This window comes from Bubalus kerabau, chromosome 9 (genome assembly GCF_029407905.1).
Source record: "Bubalus kerabau isolate K-KA32 ecotype Philippines breed swamp buffalo chromosome 9, PCC_UOA_SB_1v2, whole genome shotgun sequence".
Taxonomy (NCBI): domain Eukaryota; kingdom Metazoa; phylum Chordata; class Mammalia; order Artiodactyla; family Bovidae; genus Bubalus; species Bubalus kerabau.
This window is the reverse complement of record NC_073632.1, coordinates 102,830,107-102,854,276: the sequence shown is the minus strand read 5'-3', so window position 1 is coordinate 102,854,276 and position 24,170 is coordinate 102,830,107. Positions and strand designations below refer to the sequence as shown.

At 53.3% G+C, this 24,170-nt stretch overlaps 1 protein-coding gene and 1 long non-coding RNA gene across 6 annotated transcripts in view; one reads left to right on the top strand and one right to left on the bottom strand.

The window, feature by feature from the left end:
• The window catches only part of SYNJ2 (synaptojanin 2), a 104,887-nt gene that overhangs the window by 46,428 nt on the left and 34,289 nt on the right, over positions 1-24,170 (bottom strand). For both annotated transcript variants that reach the window (XM_055536077.1, XM_055536078.1), the window contains exons 2-4: positions 20,397-20,483; positions 9,177-9,447; positions 4,987-5,212 (exon numbers count right to left, since the gene is read on the bottom strand). In XM_055536077.1, coding sequence (XP_055392052.1) covers positions 4,987-5,212; positions 9,177-9,447; positions 20,397-20,483 — 584 coding nt within the window. The remainder of the gene's footprint in view (positions 1-4,986; positions 5,213-9,176; positions 9,448-20,396; positions 20,484-24,170) is intronic.
• Positions 1,789-7,569, top strand: LOC129620206 (uncharacterized). Of its 4 annotated transcripts, XR_008698442.1 has the most exons (6): positions 1,789-1,915; positions 2,045-2,159; positions 2,773-2,849; positions 3,750-4,758; positions 5,920-5,972; positions 6,631-7,569. It is a non-coding gene; the product is annotated as an uncharacterized LOC129620206 (long non-coding RNA). The 4 variants fall into 4 exon arrangements; XR_008698441.1 differs by lacking the exon at positions 1,789-1,915 and having other exon boundaries at positions 2,031-2,159; XR_008698443.1 differs by lacking the exon at positions 1,789-1,915 and having other exon boundaries at positions 2,031-2,159; positions 3,205-4,758.

Genomic DNA, 24,170 nt, shown 5'->3' with positions numbered 1-24,170 from the left:
TGTTATTTTAGTCACTGAGTCGTGTCTGACTCTTTGCAACCCCATGGGCTGTAGTCCGCCTGGCTCCTTGGTCCATGGGATTTCCCAGGCAAGAAAACTGGATGGATTGCCATTTCCTTCTTCAGGGGATCTTCCCGACCCAGGGATTGAACCCGTGTCTTCTGATCTGGCAGGCAGATTCTTTACCGTTAAGCCACCTTCACCTTATATAACAAGCACTAAAAGCACTGCTTCCAGAGTTAGACATGCCCCTCCCGAGCTGGAACTCGCACAGAACCAGCTTCAGGAAAACCCCCGACAGGCAGTCCCAGCACTGCAGACCCCGCGCCTGGGACAGGAAGGAAAGATGCCTCCACATTCCTCCATTCCTCCTCCCGCATGAAAATACCCGGCTCTGTGCCCCATCCTGTCATCAGGAACACCCGCCTCTTGGTTCCCAAGGTGACAGGACAGCCCCGACTGTCACCCAGTAGTGACGGATTTGCAGGGCTTTCCTTTCTGGGTGAAAGAACACAGGTGTTGACGCTAGTGGGAGATTCAACACCTGTGGCCTGGCTTCACAAAGCTAATTTTAACAGCGGGTACCTGGCGGAGGGGAGGGGAGGCACGATGAAGGGTGAACACAGGTGAGCTTGTGGGCTCTGGGACACCACCAACCTGGATCCCACGCTCATCTGATCCGCGGGGTGGCCTTGGCTGTGTTCTTTAACCACCTCCAGCCTCAGTTTCCCTCTCTCAACAAGTTTGCATAACCTGGGTCACAGAGGTGTAGACGAGGCCCCGCAGGGGAGAGAGTGAGTCGGGCAGGGCTCAGGCTGCAGGCAGGAGAGGGAATCTAGGCGGGGGACAGAGAGGTGGGGGTGCCACAGAGCAGGCGGGACTTCAGGAAGGGAGAGTCACGGTGGAGTGTGGCTCGAGGCCAGGCCTGGGGCCCCTGGACCTGGCACCTGCGTGCCTTCTTTCACAGAGAGGTGGGAGCAGCGACCCAACAACCCCCAAGAGAAAAGGACAGCAGGAAGACTCGCCACTGGTACTGATGCTTTTCTCTAAAAGGCTTTCAGCTGAACTTCTGTCGCAGGATGAGGTGTTTGCAAACCAGTTCTTTCTAGGTCTGCACTCACGTCCCTCCCGACCTCCCTGATTAATCAGTGGCCTTATCTTCAGGAGCCAAATATTTAGCTTTAGCTTTTGCTTTCTTCGGTTAGACAAGGGGACTTTCTAGGCTGAGTCACAGTGGCAGAGCATGCCCACCGGGCAGGTCCTCCAGCTGAGTGGCCAAGACTCCAGACCCTTCCTCTCTGTCGCCAGGGAAACCAAGATGCCATCCGCACCTGCACGCTGATGCGTGTCCAGAGCACAAACGCACACACAACGTATACACATGTGCACACAAGCATGTACACAGCATACATATGCCAGCATGCCCCCCGTCCCCCCGAACAAAAGCCCCCTGCCCACAAAGTGCACACACACATAGCCTGCCTTGACGGAGAAAGACTGTTCTTTCCTCTGAGAGAAAAAACATAAAAGGCAGGAGTGGGTGGTTTGAGAACACCTCCCTTTTCTGGCTTCCCAAGAGTCTGACTCAGGAGAAGCCCATTTGCTGTCTCCACATCAGGGATCTAGCCGGCTCCCTCTCGCCCCATCTCTTGTCTGGACAACGGGGGCACTGTGGCCCGTTAACCGCCCTCAGGCGTCTGCTATGGGAGCCCCCTTCCTGACGCCTAGGGGCTGACGCCTCCCAGCCCATTAGCAGGGGACACAGGCTGGAGGTGACCCACTGGCATCACGTGGGGCTGAGCCGCCGGAGTTTGGGCGCCTTCCTGACTCAGGCTCAGTACCAACCAGAGCCGCCGCCTGCCCCCCTTGGGTGCGGACGTGGGGTTTCAGACCCTGCCGTTTCTCTAAATGCCAGGTCAGCAAGCAGGCAACACCTTGTCTTCCTCTCCCCCAGTAGGACTTCTGCTCCGGCTCCAGGCTCCCCCTAACACACAGACCTCTCCCTGCCCCCGCTTGCTCTGCTATCTTTCTCGTCTCTCTCCAGGCAGGAGGCTGGCAGCTGAGCACTGACCACTCACCCTGGGAGACACCCCCGAGATGCAGACGCCTGCCCACGAGGGGCCAGCTGGCTTGTATCCTTCCTGTGGCATCCCCAGCTGGTAGGGTCATGATCAAACTCAAGATGTGCATCCGGTTGCCAATGAGGATGCTCCTGGCATCGGCTCTGGGAACTGACTCCTCTCCGGGGTCCCCTTCTCCCCCACATGCCAGGGCAGTCAGGCTGTTCAGGGGTGGGGGGCCCCCGATGGGTGTGAACCATCCCCGGCTCCTCCCTTCCGTGGTGGAGAGCACAGGGCCCCTGCAGAGCAGCCTGAAATGGACAAGCCCCATGAGGAACTGCCCTGGCTGCCAGCCCATGACCTCCTGCCCCGTCTGGGTCTGTAAAAATGATATCACCTGGCTGCAGACATGGTGGGGCAGGTGCGGTCATCTCTAAAGCCTCGCTGGGCCACCACGCAGTATTGCAGGCGACAAGGTCCCTGCCTCTGAGTCCAGAAACTGGGCCCACGGGGGGACCAACGCAAGTCACCAGGCACCTTAGATGAAACAAAGAGCAGAGGCTCAAGTCCTGTCTGTAGAGAAATGAGAAAAGCAACGACCATAGGGATTTCCCATACAGCTAAGTGTACTGCATTTAAAGCAGAGTCCTAATCTGCTAAGGTCAGATGATGCTCTTGCAACGGACTGAATTGTGTCCCCCCACCCACAAAGGATATGCTGACGTCCTAACCCCCAGCACTGCGAACGTGACCTGATTTGGGCAGAAGAGGCACTGCGGGTACAATTAGGTAAGCACAGTCAGGTTGGGGTAGGACACCATCATCCAACCTGGTGTCCTGAAAAGGGGAGAAGAGCCACGTGGAGGGGGAGACAGAGACTGGCGCGATGCTGCCATGGCTGGGCCACCTGAAGCTGGACAGGGAGAGGCGGACCCTCCTCCGAGGCTCCAGAAGGGGCACGGCCCTGCCCAAGCCCCAATTTCTGACTCCGGCTTCCAAAACTGAGAGACAATGCATTTCACTGCTTTAAGCACCCTCACCCCTAACTCCCGCACCCCGCAATTTGTGGTACTTGCTACAACAGCTCCAGGCAAGTACCACCATCTTCTTGACATTTTCAGTGTTTAAATGTCTTATCTTTCAGGAACTGTCCGGTGATCCAGAGGGCAGTTGCTTTCCCAATGACTGCCTTGACAAGACACAGTAGATGGGGCACCAATTAAAAAAAAAAAAAAACTGGTTGAGGGACTTCCCTGGTGGTCCAGTGGTTAAGAATCCGCCTCCCAATACAGGGGACGCGGGTTCAATCCCTGGTTGGGGAACTCAGATCCCACAAGCCACAGGGCAACTAAGCCAGTATGCTGCAACTAGAGAGAAACACCTGCAAACCCAGAGAAGCCCAAGTGCCAAATGAGGAGCCACACGCCATGACTAATATGACCCGAGGCAGCCAAAAACAAACAAATATATATATTTTAAAAACCTCGTGGTTATAAGAGAGGAGATGGGGGCCACGTTTCCTCTCTCAGTTTTTAAAAAATATTTATTTGGGTGTGCCTGGTCATAGTTGCGGCATGTGGGATCTAGTCCCCTGACCAGGGATCGAACCCAGGCCCCCTGAGTTGGGAGTGCAGGGTCTTAGCCACTGGACCACCCAGTGAAGGCCCATCCTCTGTCATTTTTAACCAGGTGTTCATTCACCAGCCTCATCTATGTCCAGGAGAGCAGATAGTGGGAAAACAGAAGTCACAGGCAAGAAACTGCTCCTGTCACTCATCTTCAGGCTGCTGACTGAGGTCCTCCTACTCAGCATCTGACCCCTAGAGGACCCTCCCCTGAACTGTGCCTTCGGAAAGCCCAGGCAGCTGCAGCTCACACACCAAGGGCAGGGACTCAAACCTGTGCTGAATTAAACCGCTCAAGTCCTGGTAGGAACCACCTGGTGCAGATGCAGCAGTAAGAGGGGATGCGAAGTCACATCTCCACTAACTAAACACGGGCTGTTTGCAGCTCGACATGCACGGCAACACCGCACACGCGCCGTTCATGGGCTTTCCTTTATGACTGACTCCACTGCCAGTCTACATGGTGGTATCATCCTACAAATCACATGTTAGCAAAAAACATAAATAAATAAAGCATCTCTGGGAATAAGAACAGAATTTAGGGGGATAAAGTCAGTAAGAGATTAGGCAGATGATTCTACTCCACGGAGCTGAAAGCAACTGATGCCCAACACGGAACTTTCACAAACCCCAGCTGCTAAGACTTGCTTCTAGAATGAAGCCTCAGGTGATCAAGAATGAAAAATAACTTTCTTCTCTCATCCTGCCATTACTCATCTACTTTTATTGTTTCCTGTTTAGTTGCTAAGCCACGTCCAACTCTGTCATGACCCCATGGACTATAGCCCGCCAGCTCCTCTGTCGGTGGGATTCTCCAGGCAAGAATACTGGAGTGAATTGCTATTTCCTTCTGCAAGGGGATCTTCCCAATCCAGGAATCAAACCCACGTCTCCTGCATTGCAGGCACATTCTTTACCACTGAGCCACCTGGGAAGCCCATTCATCTATTTACTTTTGTCTTTAAAAGATTTTCAAATCCTATTGGTTCATCCATCAGCTGCTCTCTGAATAACCACCACCCTTCCTGATCACAGCAAAAATTCCTGCTGCTTTTTAGCTGCAATTACCCCAGGTAAGCCACGTTTTTCCAGCATGAGAAGAGAATCAAGAAAGAGAACACCATGCAAACCAGAGGCCACGCTTGCAGACACAGCCCCAGGGACACTTTCTGTCCTCCTTCCTGGGAGAGTGAGGAGCCACGCTCATCAGAAACTGCCCCCAACACACCGAGTGGAAACACATTTGCGTGGGTGCATCCACTCTGAGCCACCGGGGACCCCGGGCTGGCCTGGGCACTGACCTGCTCCGTCTCCACGAAGTTGGACACGTGGCCGTCGTCGTTCACGCCGCGGGTGTGGAAGCGAGCGCCGGCACGCTCGCAGCTGATGCGGGAGATGAGGCAGGCCTTGGCCTGCTTGTGAGAGGCGTACACCGTGCGGATGGCCACCACCCCACAGATGACCTTCAGCAGCCAGTCACAGCAGTTCACCTGGTGCTGTGTCAGGGGCACGTGCAGCAGCTGGTTCCTGCAAACAGAACCCTCGGTGACTCTGGCCGCCTCGCCCCCTCCAGGAAACACCGCACCTGCAGCAAGCAGGGGAGGCGCCTGGGGGCCGTGTTCCTGCACTGCACACGCCCCGTGCACTCCACACTCGGGACACGCAGCAAGGATGTTCACGTGCTCTAGAGGAACCCCAAACGGCAGGGCCACCAGGACATGGGCAGTGGGAAAGGGCTACTCCCGGGCATCAGCAGCAGTGACGGGCATGCAGGTGCAGGGGTCAGCCAGTCGCTGGGCTTTCAGGGAACCACAGAGGAGCCTCTGTTTACACCAGTGCCTTCGGCAGTTTTTGAACATAAATCCCTTTGGTAAAAATTTAATCATGTTTTATGATGAAAAAATAATGATAAATGACAAATGATAAAAATAATTAAATACATGCATGCTTATTTAAATTAGATACAGATTCCACAAGGTGAACATGATGAGAGCATTGCAAAGCAATGGGAATTAAACAAAAAGGATGAGATGAACATAAAACTTAGAGTTCCAGTACTTCCTCCCCAAACCAAGTGGATGGTTCTGGGTCTCTGGCGTCCATGATCTTCATGGGATAACAGCCAGCATTTAGAAAGGGAACCAAGCTCCATTCTAAGTGCTTTGGGATGGATCGACTCATTTCATCCTTTTATCAGCCTATGTATAGGCATTATCATTCACCCCATTTTACAGATGAAGAAACTGAGGCACAGAGGAGAAATGTTTGCCCAAGGTCACAGAGCCAGGTAAGCATGGCATGGAAGCTGTGCCCTTCAGCCCAAGCCTCTCCTGCTGAAGGCCCTACCTACAGAGCCGCCCCCGCACACAGTCACACAGGCTCTCATGTCTCACTCACTCTCCCGACACCCACGGGAGCTTACTGAGCAGGTGATGGCTGAGAAGTGGGGCTTGGGGGTGGTACGAACCTCAGGCTGCTTCCAGACTCTACAAGCTTCACCCAGGGGACCCGAGCTGTGCGGTTCTGAGGTCCTTAACATGCTCCCCCGGAGGCAGGGACCCCCACAGTGTAGCGAGCTCATCTAGATGACGGTGCGCTGTGTATTTAAAAAGGCAGCACCATTCCTGCCCCGAGCCCTCATCAAAGACTCAGCGCCCTCATTTCTGGAGAAGTGTGCTGTGAGCTCTGACATCCCAGGCGGCTTCTCCAAGCGGCAAGAGCAGCCGCTCCCCACTCTCAGGCCAGCCTCCTCCCTGACATGGCCACGTGGGCACTAAGGGACACACCGCCCCCCCGGGAAGCAGGGCCATGTCTGAGCTCTCACACCAGGGCGCTGGGCTGCCTGAAGAATGATGAGCACAAAGCGTCACTTTACAAAAACACCTTCCCCTCTTCTGAATCCCTCTCTGAAATTCAGCTGATAAACCAACTTTGTTGTTGTTCAGTGGCTCAGTCGTGTCTGACTCCTTGCGACCCCATGGACTGCAGCATACCAGGCTTCCCTGTCCATCGCCATCTCCCAGAGCTTGCTCAAACTCATGTCCATCGAGTCAGTGATGTCATCCAACCATCTCATCCTCTGTCACCCCCTTCTCCTCCTGCCCTCAATCTTTCCCAGCATCAGAGTCTTTTCCAATGAGTCAGACCTTTGCATCAGGTGGCCAGAGTACTGGAGCTCCAGCGTCAATCCTTCCAATGAATATTCAGGGTTGATTTCTTTTAGGATTGACTGGTTGGATCTCCTTGCTGTCCAAGGGACTCTCAAGAGTCTTCTCCAGCATCATAGTTTGAAAGCATCAATTCTTTGGTGCTCAGCCTTCTTCATGGTCCAATTCTTACATCTGCACTAAATCAACTTTAGTAACCCATGTATTAAATCTGCATCAAGGGAAGGTCTCCAGAATGTTCCAGGGTCTTCCAGCCACACAGTGATGGCTGCCATCAGTCATCAGGGATCAAAGCAACCTTCTGCTAAACAGACAACTCTAAACAATCCCTGTTGTAGTCACACTGGCCTGACCCCCTGTAGGACGGCTCATAACCTTGAAAGAAGAAACCCAAACCTATAAAGGAAAAGAGTTTGCATCTCCTTCCAGGACTTGATTGTACTGGGAAGCAGTTATCAGCGGGGAACAGTAACCACCCAGAAAAACGCCTTCACCCACCAAACCCTCACTCTCGTGCACCAGCCGCGTCTATTGCTGACCCCATCTGACTGCAGATGTGGGCTCAGACCTTGAACCCAGCACCCCTAATGGTGGGTTCAGGCAATCAAGCCTGTGACCATGCAGCCGGGCCTGACTCAGTTGTGGTGAGCTGCACGGGTGCCGCCCTGAGCCCAAACACCACGCACCCTCCAGGGCTGGCTTCTCCTGGCCAACTGGAGACAGTCCAGAGTCCACCTGGGGCCTCCCCCTTTCCAAGTCCCTCTCAGTCTTCACTCGGTGATTCCCTGCTTTGTCTTCCCTGTGTACCTCAAATCTCCAACCACAGAGCTGGCACAAGGAGGCCTGGGAAGAGTAGGTACAAAGGGTGACGCAGACTCCCCAGGCATTCAAGGCTTGTTACAGCTTCCGAGACCTCTAGTCTCGGCTCATCAGACAGTCCCGGCTGAAAACGGCCCCGTGGCCTAACAAAGATCCCTTCATAATCCACAGCCCCTGCGTCCCTGAGCTTGGCTCCCTTCAGGAGCACAGACATCCACAAAACGGAGCTAGTGATTCAGACACACGATCCGCCGGACCTGATATCCGGAATGTGGTCCTTGAACCAGCGGCCCTGGCGCCACCGTCGGCCGCTTGCTGGAAATGCAGTGTCTCGGGCCCCAGCCCAGTCCTGCTCAATCAGAATCTGCATTTTTAACAAGATTCACGTCCTTGAAGTCTGAGCATGCTACTGTCCCCCAAACCCCACATAACCAGAGAACCTAAGGGGATCTGGGGGGCAGGGAGTACGGCACATTTGCAAGGACACTGTGAACCCCTCTTTGTCCGAGTGGAGTCAGGAGCTCACTTGTGGGGTCCCAAGCACCAAGGAAAGTACACTTACAGGTGATGAAACCTGTGACCTCCTCTGTTTGGGCAAAGGGAGGAAGGAACAAACAGAGGGCACAAAGATGCCTCATCGGCCCTGACTCAGGGCTGGAAAGGCCCCAGAGGCCAGCACTGGAACCAAGAACACCCAGTCCTGTAAGGCGTCTCCGAACAATTCCTACAGCAGGACTTTCATCACTTCTGCTTCTGACTCGAATCTCCTGGTAAATCTGAAGGGAGCAGCTCCATTGTATGCAAATCACCAGGCCCCACCCCGGGTCTTCCACAGGACCTGTCAAAGGTCACGAGCCCCAGGGCCGACAAAGGGTGACAGCTGACACACTGAGGGGTCATCCACGCCCCGCTGGTCTCCGAAGGGGCCCATTACTGCCCATCACCTTGGCAGGATGACTCGGCTCTGCCGTTGAAACCGACAGGTTTGGTTGTGGGATTAACAGCGTGGGACCTGGAGCCAGGATGCCTGGGTTCAAATTCCCTGCCTCATTCAAGCCTCAGTCTCCTCACCTGTAAAATGGGGAAAACAGACCCTACCTCATTGTTTCCTATGAGGAGTATGTGAGTTATGACCCACAGAGAACTTAGAAGAGTGCTTGCTTTACAAATGTCTGTACGCTGGAGGATCACCACGAGAACTGAGGGGACTGGGGAGGTGCTGAGCACAGGCCCAGGTGCTCAGGGAGCACCAGCAGATGCCGGCACTTGTGTTCCTTACTTACGGAGCAGATTTTCCTTCCGGAGACTACATAAGACCACATTGAACACCCTCCCTGATTCCAGCGGGGGCTAGTTTTCCTCTCATTGTGCAGAGAGTGTGGGCACCAATCACAGCTCCTGCAGGTAACCCACGTGCCCGGGGATGATGCTAAGAGACAGAAGATGCAGGTGCTCATCAGAGCCCGCCCTCCGTGTAAGCCAGGGGCAGAGGACCAGGGCCTCACCAGAAGAAGGAGTTCCCCCACTCGGAGCTATCTTCACCCTGCTTCTGCGCCCGGACGGTGAGGTCGAAGCAAGACCCATCGTTGGGCCAGGAGAAGTAGAAGACCCCCGAGTTCAGGATCTTCCGCAAGGCTGCGAGGCGGTCCTCCTCCTTGGCCTCTTCCTGGAGAGGGTAAAAGTCGGTGGCGGTGATTTTGTAGATCTCGGCCTCTGGGATTCTGCCCACGGATGTGCAGCCTGTCACCAGAACCAGGAAGCTCAGGGACGTGCCACCTGGAAGGCAAGTGAGACACGGGGGCTGAGGATCGCAGGCGGTGACACGGGTGACCGACAGTCGCAACCACGAGATGGACTTCCTGTCCTCTCCCTCACCTCCCAGCACCCCACCTTCAGCTGAGGGATCCGCCTGCCACCTGAGCCCAAAGCCGGCCCGGCCCACCAGCAAGAGAGCCACCTGGAGCCTGTTAGAAATTGGAACTCTCAGCCCCACCCCACCAGGCCTCGGGGGCGGGGCCAGCAGCCTGCTCTTAACAAGCCTAGGGGTTCCAGGTGGGTCCTCGCCCGACCCCCAAGCCTGAGATACTGCCTGCAGCCTGCCCAGCCCACACACCAAGCCTCTCAAATCCACCCCAGGACCCCCAGGGCTCAGTCCTCCAAGCGCCACTAATGGAGTGGCCTGATCGCAGACCGACTTCCTGCCTCTCCTCACCACGCAGTACACAGAGTCCAGCCGCTCTTATGGGTTGTCTCTGTGGCTCCCCAAAGCACCCTTGCACCCCTGGACTTCTGCCAGCAAGGCCTTCCTTCCCACTCACCTTCCTGCCCCCACCCTCTAGACCACCTGGGGCCTCCTTGATGTCTCCACCCACCCCACCCCCTTCCCAGGAGAACTCGTCTCCACCCTTCTGGGGTCAAGTCGGCAGCACCTCCTCTGGGGAGCCTTCCCTGCTCTCCTGAGACACTGCCAGGTGCCCCTTAGACACTGCGAGGAGCACTCAGATGCTCCCTCTTAGTTCTCATCACATACAAAGCTAAGAGCCTCCTTCCCTGCACGTGTCCCCCAGCCAACTGGGGCTTCCTTAGGGATGGACTCTGGTTGGTTGTCATATCCTGGCAAGCCGGCACTTCACACAACAAGTGTTCGATGAAAACGTCCTAAATAGGCCAATGAGACAGCAGCTCAAGCCCCCTCGCCCCCTCCCCGTGAAAGGCTACCCCAACCACTGCGGACCCTGTTGTTCGGAGGAGGAGAGACACCCCCCTTCTGGGGACCCCACCACACCAACCACACCACCCACAGCTGTTTTCTGTTCCACGTCCCCAGGGTGCAGCAGGTCCAGGCACACAAAGGTGCTCGAAGACACTAGCTGGGGGCGGGGATGGTGGGGACACTGACCCACGGTCCTCTATCTCAGGAGAAGGCCCAGGAGACAACTCGGTGGGTAGCTGGCCTCAAGGGTCTGGCGTGATTCCGGCAAGCCAGCCAGAATCCTCGTCCCACCAAGGTTTAAGGGACTCGCTCCTACCAAGACCTACTCCGGATGACCCGTGGTCTCCGTCTGGAGCCGTGGTGGTCAGCGTTCTCAGATCTCTAGACACTCCGCAGAGACCCTGAAGACTGCCAGTCTTTCTGCTCACCCACCCTAGATCCCCTCCTCACACTTAACAGGAAGACAGCACTGTTGGGGGCCAGGGGACGTCAGGTTTCATTAAAGACCCCTTCATTCAATAAATAGGTCACCCACCCCGATAGGCTTCGGGGGTAGGGGAGGAGGTCACATACCACCTCTCCGGTCATGTGATCAGGAAATCTTTATTCATTTCTTTATTTTTGGCTGTGCTGGATCTTTGCTGCAGTGAGGGCTTCTCATTGCAGAGCACAGGTTCCAGGGCATGGGGGCTTTGGGAGTTACAGCACATGGGCTTAGCTGCTCTGCGGCCTGTGGGATCATCCCGGACCAAGGCTCGAACCTGCGTCTCCTGCCTTGGCAGGCGGATTCTTTCCCACTGAGCCACTAGGGAAGCCGGGGAAACCACTTTGAAACAACATAAGAATAAGGCCGTCTATGGGGTCGCACAAAGTTGGACACGACCAAAGCAACTTAGCAGCAGCAGGAATAAGGTGGTTATAGCTGTGGACAGTGACAGGGGTCAGGGGCCGAGTCTCTTAAGGAGAACCGGTGTCTTTTCTGAAAAACAGGTGGGGTTTGTGTGGGGCTGACGGCCTGTGCTAGAACCAGCGCGCAAGCATCTCATCTGCCTCCTCCCGTGGGCTCAGCACAGGCAAGGCGGAGTTCAAGAACCGTCCACTCGCACGGCCCAGAGGACAGCCCAGTGGTTGAGGCTGCGAGCCCGAGACTGGACTCCGGAAGGGGGCGGGTCCCGGGGGAGGATTGGAAATTCTCCTCTCTCTCTCCACCTGCGTCGTGCAGTCGTGCAGTGGGTTTCTAGCCCCACTTCCTCAACAGCCTCTGCGTGGGGGGACCGAGTCCCTGGCAGGAGTCCCAGGTTGCTCTGAAGACAGCAGGCACTTTCTGTGCAGGGCAGCGGCCCGGGGGAGGCTCGGGGCGGGCGTGCAACAGCAGACACGAAAAGGCTCTTGAAATAAATGAGCGCAAGGGGAAGAGCCATCACCACTGAGGAGGCACGCTCCCAAGTCCTGGGCCGAGGGGCTCGGGAGAAGATGCAGGAAAGAGCTGCTGCGTGGGAGCCAGCTGGAAGCAGAGGCTTTAGTGACACTCGGTTCTCAGGGATGCTTACCGTGTGCCAGGCACCACTCCACAAACCTGCTCCCAGCACCCTCAACCGGGAGGTCCCATTTTACAGGCAGGGAGATGGAGGCACAGGGAGGGTGAGTAGCCTGCCCAAGGCAGCACAGCGGGGAGCTGGGATTCAAAGCCACTTTCTAGCCCACCCCAGGCAAGTCACTCAAGTCCAGGGCCGGGGGCTCCTGACCATGTCCTTGCAGAAGTACGGCCAACCTGTGTAACAGCACCGCTGTTCTAGACTTGAGGACTGGCCCACGAGGAGCGAAACTGCCTGTCCCGTGCACGGCTCATCTCTGTTGGACCCAAGATACACACATGGGTCTCACCTCGACCCAGGCTCCGTCCAGCCCTGCGGGCTGGTGGCCTTCAACCACTTCAGCTGTTGTCTAAGAACTGTGGTTGGCCAATGCTCCCCTCGCTTATTTTCAAATTGACACCAGAAGTTTTCATCATTAGTTTAAATGGTTGTGAGTAATATATTTTCCAGCATGTGCTAAATATTGACATGTAAAAATAAAACTGTTGTGGGCCTCCGTACCAGTATCCAGAGGAATCCAGGTGGTGATTTATATTCATCATCATCTATTTTTTTTAAGGAATCATGAACAAGATCTTCTTGAACAGATGGGATTTTTACTCCTATTTGCCGTCCACTTTCCCCACAGAATTTCATCCTAACGTTACATTCTGTGCATCACTCCATCATATTGTACAGCACTGTGATCCTAAAGTTCCCAGTCTTTAAAACTTTTTCTTCGGGCTTGAGTTATCCCTACAATGATTTTTAGTAGAGATTGGTCAAACGGTGTAAACAAAACATTTTTGTTAAACGATCATTTAACATAAAAAGTAAAGATTTGCTGGAAAGGCTTCTCTGAATGAGATGAATGGTATTTCTCATTCATGGACACATATTTATTGGTGGAATGAAACTAGATTCCAATTCCGGTTCTATTTTTCATTTTTATAAATGTAAACGCTGAGGAACCTTGTTCACATTGATAAACAGATGGGAACAGAAAGGGCTTCATTAGAGAAACGTCACTCAATTCTTCAAAGTCCTTCTGAGTTACATGTTAAGAAAAAAAGAAATCACAATGAATTATTGACACAAGCGCTGTTAACGCTGTCAGCTGACACCCCACTTCTTCCATTTTGTGGAAAGAAAACAATTGACTGTCATCTGACTTGTCAACAAATCTGTCACCTAGTCATTGAGGTGACTGACTTGCTCAACTGCTGACAATATTCTGACTTGTCCCTTTGTTTGGCAACCTAGGGGCATTTACGTCTGGAACAACACAGCATGGTGAGATGCTGTGCGAAATAAGACAGCAGAAGGGTGGTTATGGGTGGAACAGGGAGGGTGAGAAGCCAGCTCCACATCCCAGGACATTCTCAGGCAAACTGATGACCGGGAGGCGCTGAGGAGTGGAAGTTGTTTTCCTCAGATCTAACCACGTCCGTGCTCACAGTCTCCGTGACCCCAAGAAAACGGCCCCTCAGCCTGGCAGGGGTCAGTCAGTCCTGGCATCACCATGTCCCCCCCATCTGTGTAAGAGCAGCCCGTGAGCCCACACAGAAGGTGTCTCCAGGGGTAAAACAGGCTGGCAGGACTCACCTGCCCCAGGCGAGGGAGAAATCCTCTCTGAGGTCACCTTGAGCATGGGATCCCAGCTGTGTTTTCAGTAACTCAGGATCAATTTTCTCACAGCCCGGAAGTGAAATGGGCCTGGTGGGGGTGGGGATTGGGGGTTGGGGGTCTCAGACATCATCAGTCAAGGCTGAGTCCGGGGCCTTGAAACCAGATAGGATCTTGAAGCAAGGCAAAGACAAAAGTCAGGCTCACCTTGGCCTGAGAAGATAGGGCTCCGCACGCCTTTCATCGGCCTGTGGGGCCTCAGGCAAGCCTCAGGCCATCTCTGGGCACCAGATGGGCTCCCCATCCCTTTCAGCTCCAACTCTCTGGTTCCAGGGCTCCAGCCGCAGGAAGACCACACCTGGGTCAGAGGATGCTGGCCAGAGTCAGGTGAGGTGTTGGCAAGGGTAAGAAATGGGTCACAGACCAAAAATACATCTACACCAGAACCAGGAGGGCCATACGCACACAGAGGCAGCCTGGGTGAGCAGGGTGGGGCAGTGGATTGCAACTACCTCAATATAAATATGGGATTCCCAGGTGGCTCAAGGAGTAAAGAATCCGCCTGCCAATGCAGGAGATACAAGGGTTCGATCCCTGGATCAGGAAGATCCCCTGGAGTGGGAAATGGCAACCCCGCTCCAGTATTCTTGCCTGGAAAATTCCATGGAGAGAGGGGCCTGGTGGGCTACAGTCCATGGGGTCTTGAAAGAGTCGGACATGACTGAGCAAATTATATATACAGGTTAACTGGGATGGGGTTTCAGTTTGAGATGATAAAAAAATGTTCTAGAGATGGACGGTCGGAGAAGGCAATGGCACCCCACTCCAGTACTCTTGCCTGGAAAATCCCATGGACGGAGGAGCCTGGTGAGCTGCAGTCCATGGGGTCGCGAAGAGTCGGACACGACTGAGTGACTTCCCTTTCACTTTTCACTTTCCTACATTGGAGAAGGAAATGGCAACCCGCTCCAGTGTTCTTGCCTGGAGAATCCCAGGGATGGCGGAGCCTGGTGAGCTGCCGTCTATGGGGTAGCACAGAGTCGGACACGACTGAAGCAACCTAACAGCAGCAGCAGAGATGGACGGTGGTGATAACTGCTCAAGAACGTGAATGGCCTTCATACCACTGACCTGTAATGCTTAAATGGTTAAAATGGTAACTTTGAGGGACCTCCCTTGTAGCTCAGCTGGTAAAGAACGTGCCTGCAATGTGGGAGACCTGAGTTCGACCCCTGGGTTGGAAGATCCCCTGGAGAAGGGAAACAGCTGGCTACCCGTTCCACTATTCTGGCCTGTAAAATTCCATGGACTGTATATAGTCCACGGGGTCAGAAAGAGTTGGACATGACTGAGCGACTTTCACTTTCACTGGTGGTCCAGTGGCTAAGATGCCATGCTCTCAATGCAAGAGGCCCGGACTCGATCCCTGGTCAAGGAATCAGATCTCTCAGGATCTGATTGCAGGATCACAAACAAAGATCCTGCAAGCCACAACCAAGATCAAAGATCTCGCATGCCATAACTAAGACTAGGAGCAGCCAAATAGATAAATAAATAAGTAGTTTTTTAAAATGGTAAATTTTATTATTTTATATATGTTAGTTGCTCAGTCATGTCCAACTCTTTGCAATCCCATGGGCTGTAACCCATCAGGCTCCTCTGTCCATGGGGTTCTCCCGGCAAGAGAATCCCACTGGAGTGGGCTGCCATTCCCTTCTCCAGGGGATCTTCCTGGCCCAAAGATTGAACCTGGGTCTCCTGCATTGCAGGCAGATTCTTTACCATCTGAGCCACCTGGGAAGCCCTATCTTATGTATATTTCATCACAATTTGTAAAAACCTCCAAAACCTCAATTTAGAAATCCTCTCCCTCAAGAGAGCCATCTTCAAAGCCCAGCTCCAAGTCAGAGCTGTCTGGGAGAAATTCCAAGCCCTGCAGGGACAGGTCCTGAGTTTCATTCAGCCGTGGCCACTCGTCATCTGGCCGGGAAGGTCGGGCGCTGGGGCCACCATGAGTCACCAGAACACATAATGGTTCATTCAGAGACGGTGCCAGGCGTGTTCTGCATTGGAATTTTTCTGTTTGCTCAGCCTAGGAGTTCTCTCCCCAGCCAGGTACGAGGGATCTCAACCCTGGGTGCCTACACACCATCCTCCCTCTTGACTGCGGGTCTGGGATACTCTCAGATCTATGAACAGAGGACCTGGGAGCCGACGCTTCCCCACCTGTGAAGTCAGCAGCTGTGGCCGGACGAGCCCGAGCCCCCTGCCCCCGCCCCTTACCAGCGAGCTCAGAATCCTGAATACCTGGATCCACCAGGTATCTGTCTCCTCCCTGCCGAGAACATGAGCGCCGTGAAGGCAGCGGTGTGCTGGCTACTTTCACCAGCTTCCGGGAGCCGGCTGAGCACAGCGTATCCCAATTCCATCCTGGCCTGAAACCACCCACGGTGGATACACTTACACGATGGAAACTGACAAACACAAACCGTCAGGGATTCCCCACCAGAGAGCTGGACGCCAAATAATGACCAGCCCACCACTGGGTATAAGCGTTAAATTATTAAGACTGATGGCCGTTTCCTTTCAAGACTTGCTAGAGAATACTGCATTTTCCGAATCTCAAAGGACTCCTAAAGACTGTCAAAGGTCCCCCTCCAGAGATGGTCCATTGTGCAGTGACTGCCCAGAGAAGCTAGCGGTGGCTGACTACCACCAGGGGTCATAGACCCAAAGGCAGTCAGCCTGGGCCCCACGCCTAGTTCTCCCTGAGGGAACCCTGCAGGACAGCCCTTTGCACCCACTCAGTAGCCAAGTTCAGTCCATCTTCATTTTCTCACGTATTAATAAAAATCTTCAGAACTATGTAAGATAGAGATGAGGAAGTTTTCCTGCTTTTAGAGGTGTGAAAACAGCCCTTGAGATATTGAATGAACTAAGAAGGTCAGTCTGTCGAGAAGCTGAAATTAGACTTGAGGAGGGCTGTGTGGTGGAAGGCTTACAGGACTGTCAAGTACAGCTTTACAGGCTGCGCACTGCCCAAATCCAGGAAACACAGTTCAACGGAGACCTCAATGTATTCAACCCCCAAGGCTATGAAAATAGGGAGGCCTTGAGAGCTTAGGGGAAAGGGGAGTTAAATCCCTATAATCATTGGCATAAATTCTTTTTATAACAACACTCTCACTTTCTATGCCTTGTATTGTGTATGTGTCAGGAAGCCCGACTCTCACATCCATACATGACTACTGGAAAAACCATAGCTTTGACTATATGAACCTTCCTATATTCATTGGAAGGACTGACACTGAAGCTCCAATACTTTGGTCATCTGATGCAAAGAGCCGACTCATTGGAAAAGACCCTGATGCTGGGAAAGATTGAAGGCAAGAGGAGAAAGGGGCGACAGAGGATGAGATGGTTGGATGGCATCACCGACTCAATGGACATGAGTTTGAGCAAACTCTGGGAGATAGTGAATAACAGGGAAGCCTGGTGTGCTGCAGTCCATGGGGTTACAAAGAGTCGAACATGACTGAGTGGCTGAACAATAGGAAGCCCAACTCCAGGGCTTATCGTGGGGGCTCCAACCCCTTCCTGCTAGCATTTCAGAGAGGAAGGAGGGACTCTGAGCTCTCCATGGAAATCTACAAACTTGTGAACATTTCTTAATTTCTAACATAAAAGGCTGTGTTCACTTAGGTAGACTGAAACTGAACAACTGCCCCAAGTTAATTAAGAACCTGAGTGGAAGTCTCTCTCTCTGTACAGAGACCTTCAGTCTACAAGAGTCAAAATGGGGCCCACCTCCCACTCGGTCTGGTCATCCTGGTGGCAGGTGAAAGCTGGAATTTCACTCTGTACTGCCAGCATCCTCAACAGGTGGGGAAGAAAACAAAACACATCGTAGTTCTGGGATAGGGACTTGCAGATGGAAAAGAAAATCAAGTTCAAGCCAAACATTCCTCAGCGTAATTGAAGAGAATTGGAAAAACTCAATGACAAGGCCCAGTCCTTCCATCCTTCAGACTCTTATTCAGTCGCTCAATCACGTCTGACCGGCTCGTTTTGTGACCCCATGGACTGTAGCCCGCCAGGCTCCTCTGTCCATGGGATTCCCCAGGCAGGATTACTGGAGTGGGTTGCCATGTCCTCCTCCAGGGCATCTTCCCGACCCAGGAATGGAACCCAAGTCTCCTGCATTGATAGGCGGGTTCTTTACCACTGAGCCACCAGGGTAGCCCGCATCCTTCAGATATCCTGGGCACTTTCAGAAATGTGTTGAGAAAGGCCAGATAATCCTGACGTTCCAAGTCAGACACACTCTCACTACACTCAGGGAGCCTTCACAGGCCCCCTGGAGGGTGACACAGGCGGGCAGGGCTGGGGGTGTTCAGAGGACGTCAGACATGGCCGGGGACCAGGGGCTGTGCTCGCTCCCCCCTCGGGGGGAGGAGCAGGTGGGTGAAGGGCCACAGGCAGGGAGGAGGGCCTTGTCTGGGGCAGCACTGGGAGCTGGTCACCTCTCTCCACTCCCTGCCCTGGGATGAGCCTGCTGTAGCCAGGCACCCACAGACACCCTGGCTCACTCGGACACTGTCTGTGGGGGCTGCCAGCCTTCCCAGTCAGGACCGGTTTACTAGAGCTAATCTCCAACCTCAGCCCAGGAAGACAAGCTTTCCCCTGGGATACAGGCAAGGTACCACTTCGCTGGTCTTGGAACCTTAGCCTTCCTGCCCCTTTCAGGACAGAACAGCCTAGTTGGTGAAGGCAGCCCCTGATGCCATAAAAAAGGAGTTTAAAACCTAGTCACAGGTTCAAGGGGCTTCCCTTGTGGCTCAGCTGGTAAAGAATCTGCCTGCAATGCAGGAGACCTGGGTTCAGTCCCTGGGTTGGGAAGATCTCCTGGAGAAGGGAAAGGCTACCCACTCCAGTATTCTGGCCTGGAGAATTCCATGGACTGTAAAGTCCACAGGGTCGCAAAGGGTTGGACACGACTGAGGGACTTTCACTTTCACAGGATCAAGAGGGAGGGGGCATATGTATACCCGTGGGTGATTCACGTTGCTGTATGGCAGAAACCAACACAACATTGCAAAGCAATTATCCTCCAATTAAAAATAAGTACATTTAAATTTTTAAAAAACCCACTTGCCACTTAAGGACTGCCCCATTTTCGGCAAGTCACCGATGCGAAATGGACCATTAATTTATGCACAAGAAAAATATTGCCAATCATAATTGTAAAATGCCAACAACTGTAACATATCTGAAACACCCAGATGTTATAAAAAATGTGTCATGGAATAGAGGAATTAAAACTCTTAAGCTTTCTAACAGTTCCAGTTCCTACCTCAAGTTGTTGGGAGAGCTGAGTTAATAAATTAAAACACTTAAAACTGGGCCCAGCACAGAGTAAGCACCACATAAGGTCAGCTGTCGTCTTCACATCCTCATGATTGAGGAAAGGCCGCAGGAATTTTTTATAACCTCGGGGAAAAAAAAATCATGGCAAGGAAAAAAAAAAACCTACAGAAACCCTTGGCAGGCAGCACATCTTCATGGAAAAAAAGTAAGTGTTTAGAGGCCGCTAGATCCAGGTTTGAATTCTAGCTGAGCTTCTTAGGCAAGTGATTTTTACCCTCTGAGTCTGTTTCCTTTACTGAAAAGGAGAATAAAAGGAGAATAAAGACACGGTATCACGTTGGCTTGTTTTTAGGATTAAAGAAGCTAATGTACACGTAGCCACTGGCACAAAACAGACATTTAATACATGCATTTTGTCATGTGGGTACTGAGTGTTTTTCCTAAACACTGTTTGGAGATGATCACCATCATAGTTCAGAGGAAAAAAAAACCCACCCGACTAAAGAAAAAAGAGCCAGAAAAGTAATGGCAAACAACTGTGCTATTCTGTCTGCTGTGAAAATCCTCAGAGCAGGGAACACAGCTGCTGTGTGGATGTAGGCTTGGGAAGAGCCTGCGTTTGAGCAGCTCACAGCCTGATCTGGTCTCGGCCCCATAAGTCACCACAGACACTGGGCAGGGACAGTGTAAATCAGACGGCAGAGAGGGGAGGAAGAAGGGGGTTGCTGAGCCCCGGCATCGCATCAGGGCTCCTGTGAGGCCCAGGAGTGCAGAGGTGACCAAGCGGCCTCAGGGGGAGACTGTGACTCCCCAGCGGCAGCCGGGTCGACGGCTCAGCCCCTCACGTCTTACACCGAGCAAGGGTGCCCGCGCATTCCTGTTGAGTCCTCTGCCCTTTCCAGTCGGATCCTGTGGCCCAGTTCTGGAGCTCTTTTCCTTGCTCTCGCTCACACCCACCCTCAGTGCCCAATGGTCAGGCGCTGGTGGCTTTTCTCTCCTTGCCAACGATGCCCCATCCCAGCTCCACTCCGTCAAGACACACTCAGCAGGTCCAGGGGCTTCTGACCTCTGACCTCCACCCCCTTCTAGAATACAGATCCCCTGTAAAACAACACACCAGCCCCTGGGGAGACGCCCCTGCCCTCCCAGACCAGGCTGGAAGACCTGAGATCCCGGTGGGCACCCAGAGAAGGTAAGGTCCTCTGTGCCCAGGGTGGGAAGGAGTGCCAACAGGGGAGAACCAGGCTGCTCTCACCTCGACCTCTGCCCTAGCCTGGAGGAGCCAGCTCAGCGAAATAAAGAAACATTTTAAAAGAGGGTAGCAGCTGAAATAAAACGACTAAATCCCACAGCCTCTCCAAACTCACATAAGAGAAGCTCTGCCCGACACTAGAAGTCTATAGCCCGGAGCGTGTGACACTGCGGCCCTCCACGCGGGTACTCACCGGACTTCAGCCTGAGCTCCCCCAGGCAGCCGTAAGCATCGGTGAGCTTCCCGTACTGGCCTTTAATGACCTCCTTTTCTTCCGGAGCTGCGGGAGAAACACAGCACAGAGCATCAGCCAAACCTCCCGGTGGAGTTCATTCACTGCAGCTTCCGATGAGGCTCCCACCCACTCGGCAAAGAAAACGCAGTCAGTAGCTCGGCCCCAAGTCATCTGTGTGGAGGCTTGTGGATCAGATCGCCGAGCTCCAGGGACTGAGACCTTCCCACCTGCTGTCTGAAAGCTCCGGCAGCATCCCGGGGAAGGCTGCAGAGGCGGAGGGGAGTCCCCGGCCCGTGGAGGTGCTGGGTTTGAGGTGGGAGCAGGTGTCTCAGGCCGGCCCCGTCCCTCAGTACTGCAGCCCACGTGCTCAGAAACAGCCCTGAGTCATCACTCCCCGATGGGGAGGACCTTCCTTCCTAAGTATCGTCCACCAGAGGCCGCATCGTGCAAGTGCCCACCCGCCCCCCGGGGACCTGCTAACACACAAGGGCTGAGCAGGAGGCCTGGGTGACCCTGGTGCTCCAGGTCCGGGGCCAGTGAATCCCAAGGCAGGCTGATGAGCAGAGGTCCCCGGGGTCTTCAGAGTTACTAGAAACACCCAGGACAACACCCAGCCTATGAGAAGCAGAAGAAGAAAAACTGGCAGAGGGAAGGACCAGGAAAAGGAAGGAGCCCTTAACCTTGACAGTAATACCACAGACACCACTGGAGGTACCACTGGTTCTTACAGGGGCCGGGCCTTTGTGCCCTTTTCTCAGAAGAACGTTTCTAAATGCATAGAACAAAACACAAACACGGATGAATCCTTAAATAAGGACCCCGCAAACTTTCACTTTCATGCATTGGAGAAGGAAATGGCAACCCACTCCAGTGTTCTTGCCTGGAGAATCCCAGGGACGGTGGAGCCTGCTGGGCTGCCGTCTATGGGGTCGCACAGAGTCAGACACGACTGAAGTGACTTAGCAGCAACTAAGGACCCCACAAATACCATTAGGGCGACTTGCTATGGAAGCAAAAACTCAGCCTCAACTGAATTCATCTAATACAAGGGCTCTCCATCTGGGGAGACAGAGGAAAAAGCCTGGCAGACACCACAGCTTCATAGATAGGTTTTGGGGGGCTCTGTATCTCTAAAAAGTGAAAGTCGCTCAGTCGTGTCTGACTCTTTGTGACCCCATGGATTGTATAGTCCATGGAATTCTCCAGGCCAGAATACTGGAGTGGGTAGCCTATCCCTTCTCCAGCGGATCTTCCCAATCCAGGAATGGAACCCAGGTCTCCTGCATTGTAGGCGGATTCTTTACCAACTGAGCTACCAGGAAAGCCCTATAATCTCTAAAATTGTATGCAAAATTTTTGACGTATATTTTTATAAGACTGGGGTCGTAATTTTCATCAGAATCTTCAAGGAACTCTAAGGTTAAGAACCAGTTTAATAAATGACATTTTCCTCCAAAATTCACATGACTTTTTCTAATTAGGGTTTTTTGCTGGGGGAGGAGGGAGCAGAGTAACCTAAAGGTAATTACCCAAAGCCAGGGCTTCCCTGGTGGCTCAGCAGCGAAGAATCCACCTGCCAATGCAGGAGACTTGGGTTCAATACCTGGGTTGGGAAGATCCACTGGAGAAGAGAATGGCTACCCACTCCAGTATTCTTGCCTGGAGAATCCCATGGACAGAGGAGCCTGGCGGGCTACAGTCCATGGGGTTGCAAAGCAGCCACTAAACAAGTGTATATAAGTCAGTCCCAATCTCCCAATTCACTGCACCCTCCCTCGTGTCCACATCCTCTCCCTTCAAAACTAGCAATCGCGTCCCTCCAATCCCTGCTTCCATCTTCACATCTCATCCTCTCTCCTTCTCCCACCTGCCTCTTCCATATGTTAAGGACCATTGTGAGTACACTGGGCCCCTGGATCATCCCCAACAATCTCCTATCCCAAGGCCCTTAGCTTGATCACAAGTGCAAGGCCCCTTCTGCCACACGTGGGAACAGTCACAGGAAGTGGGCATCAGGACGGGGGCACTGAGGAGCCCACAGATGGGCACGACCCACTTCCTGGGGCCCGCGGGTCTTTGCCCCCACAATGATGACAATGAGGAGGACGAGGCAGCCTTCCTGCTCACCCCGGTCTGTTCCCCAAAGAGATGAAGGCCTCCTCCATCCAGGTGATGACGAGTCCGCCGTTCAGGGACAAGCCTGGTGCCACATGCCTACGGAGCCCTCCTGGAAGTGGCCTGCCCCCTACTCTAGGGCAGGTGAAGCCTGTGAAATCCCATCCCCGCAGGAGAAAGCGAACTGCCCCCTGCAGGCCTGTTCAGGGCCACACGTGGTGTCTCCTGGTCTAAAGAGAGAGAGGTAAACAGGCAGCTCCCAGTCCTCACTCGGTGGACACGTTGATCAATGCAAGAGCATAATTCTGACTCACACACAAAAATCGTATTTCAACCCACAAAGCTTTACAAAGCCTTTGCACAGAACCCTGAAGCCAGAGTATCATCTGGGTCTCACCCTGTTGACCCTAAAACAAGGAAGTCTTTGTGCCTTTATGTCCCTCTGCAAACAGTCCTGACCAAACAAAAAAAACCCTGGGAAACTGCCGGCCAAAGGAGCCTGGTCAGATCCACACTTCAGAGGTGGGAACGGGACTGCAGGAGAAGCTGTGGAAACAGACCCGACCCCCTGCCCTGCTGGGTCACAGAAGACGAGCACACACAGCCGGTCCCCCTGTGATGGGAAAATTAAACAACACAAATTTTAAAAAGGCTTCTCATCCTATTTTAAAAACAAACAAGCACAGCACCAACAGGCCACCTCGTCCCATTCGAATCCTGTAAATGATCAACTCCTTAATACAGAATCAGCACCATCATCCCTGGCTTTCACACAAGGCATCTCACGGAGGGCCACAAGCTGGCTGCCTGTGCCAGGCTTGGGAGAAGATGCTTTTCCTCCATCACAAACAGAAGAACTGTAAACAAACTGGGGGGCTTAAAACATCGAAACTTTCTCAGCTCTTGAGTCTGGAGGCTGGAAGTCTGGAAGGAAGGTGTCAGCCGGCCACCATCCTCTGAAGGCTCCAGGGAGGGTCCTCCCCTCCTCGTCCTGGCTGGTGGTGGCCGTCAACCTGGACCTTCTTTGGCCTGCAGCTGTGTCCCTCCAACCCTTGCCTCTTTCATCACGTGGCCATCTTTTCCCTGTGTGGCTCTGGGTTTCTCTCCTCTTGCAAGGACACCCATCGTATCAGATTGGGGGCCCACCCTACTCCAGGATGACCGCATCTCAACCTAATTACACGAAGGACCCTATGTCCAAACATGGTCCCATTCTGAAGTATTGGAAGTTAGGACTTGCATGTATCTTTTGGGGAACACAGCTGAACCCATAAGATTCAGTAACCTTTTCCTTCCATGAGCCAGCCCTGTTAAAAGTCCAGACTCTCTGCAAAGCATCCCTCCTTTTCTCCAGGCCTTCCCCTCCAAGGCTCCTTCCCACCCCTGCAATGTGTAAGCGGGACACGTCCCAGCCTGGGAGACAGGGCCTCCTCACTGCGCCCCCAGGACCCCCAGAGGCCTGGCCTCCCAGGCAACCTGTTGCAAAACCACCCGACACCACCGCTTGCCCCAGATAACTGTATTTCCTCACTTCGTGTCAAAGGAAGAAAAAATCCATTTTGCTCTTAAAAGGGAGTTCACAAACCAAAAGCCTCAGGCAGGTAATGAAGGAACAAA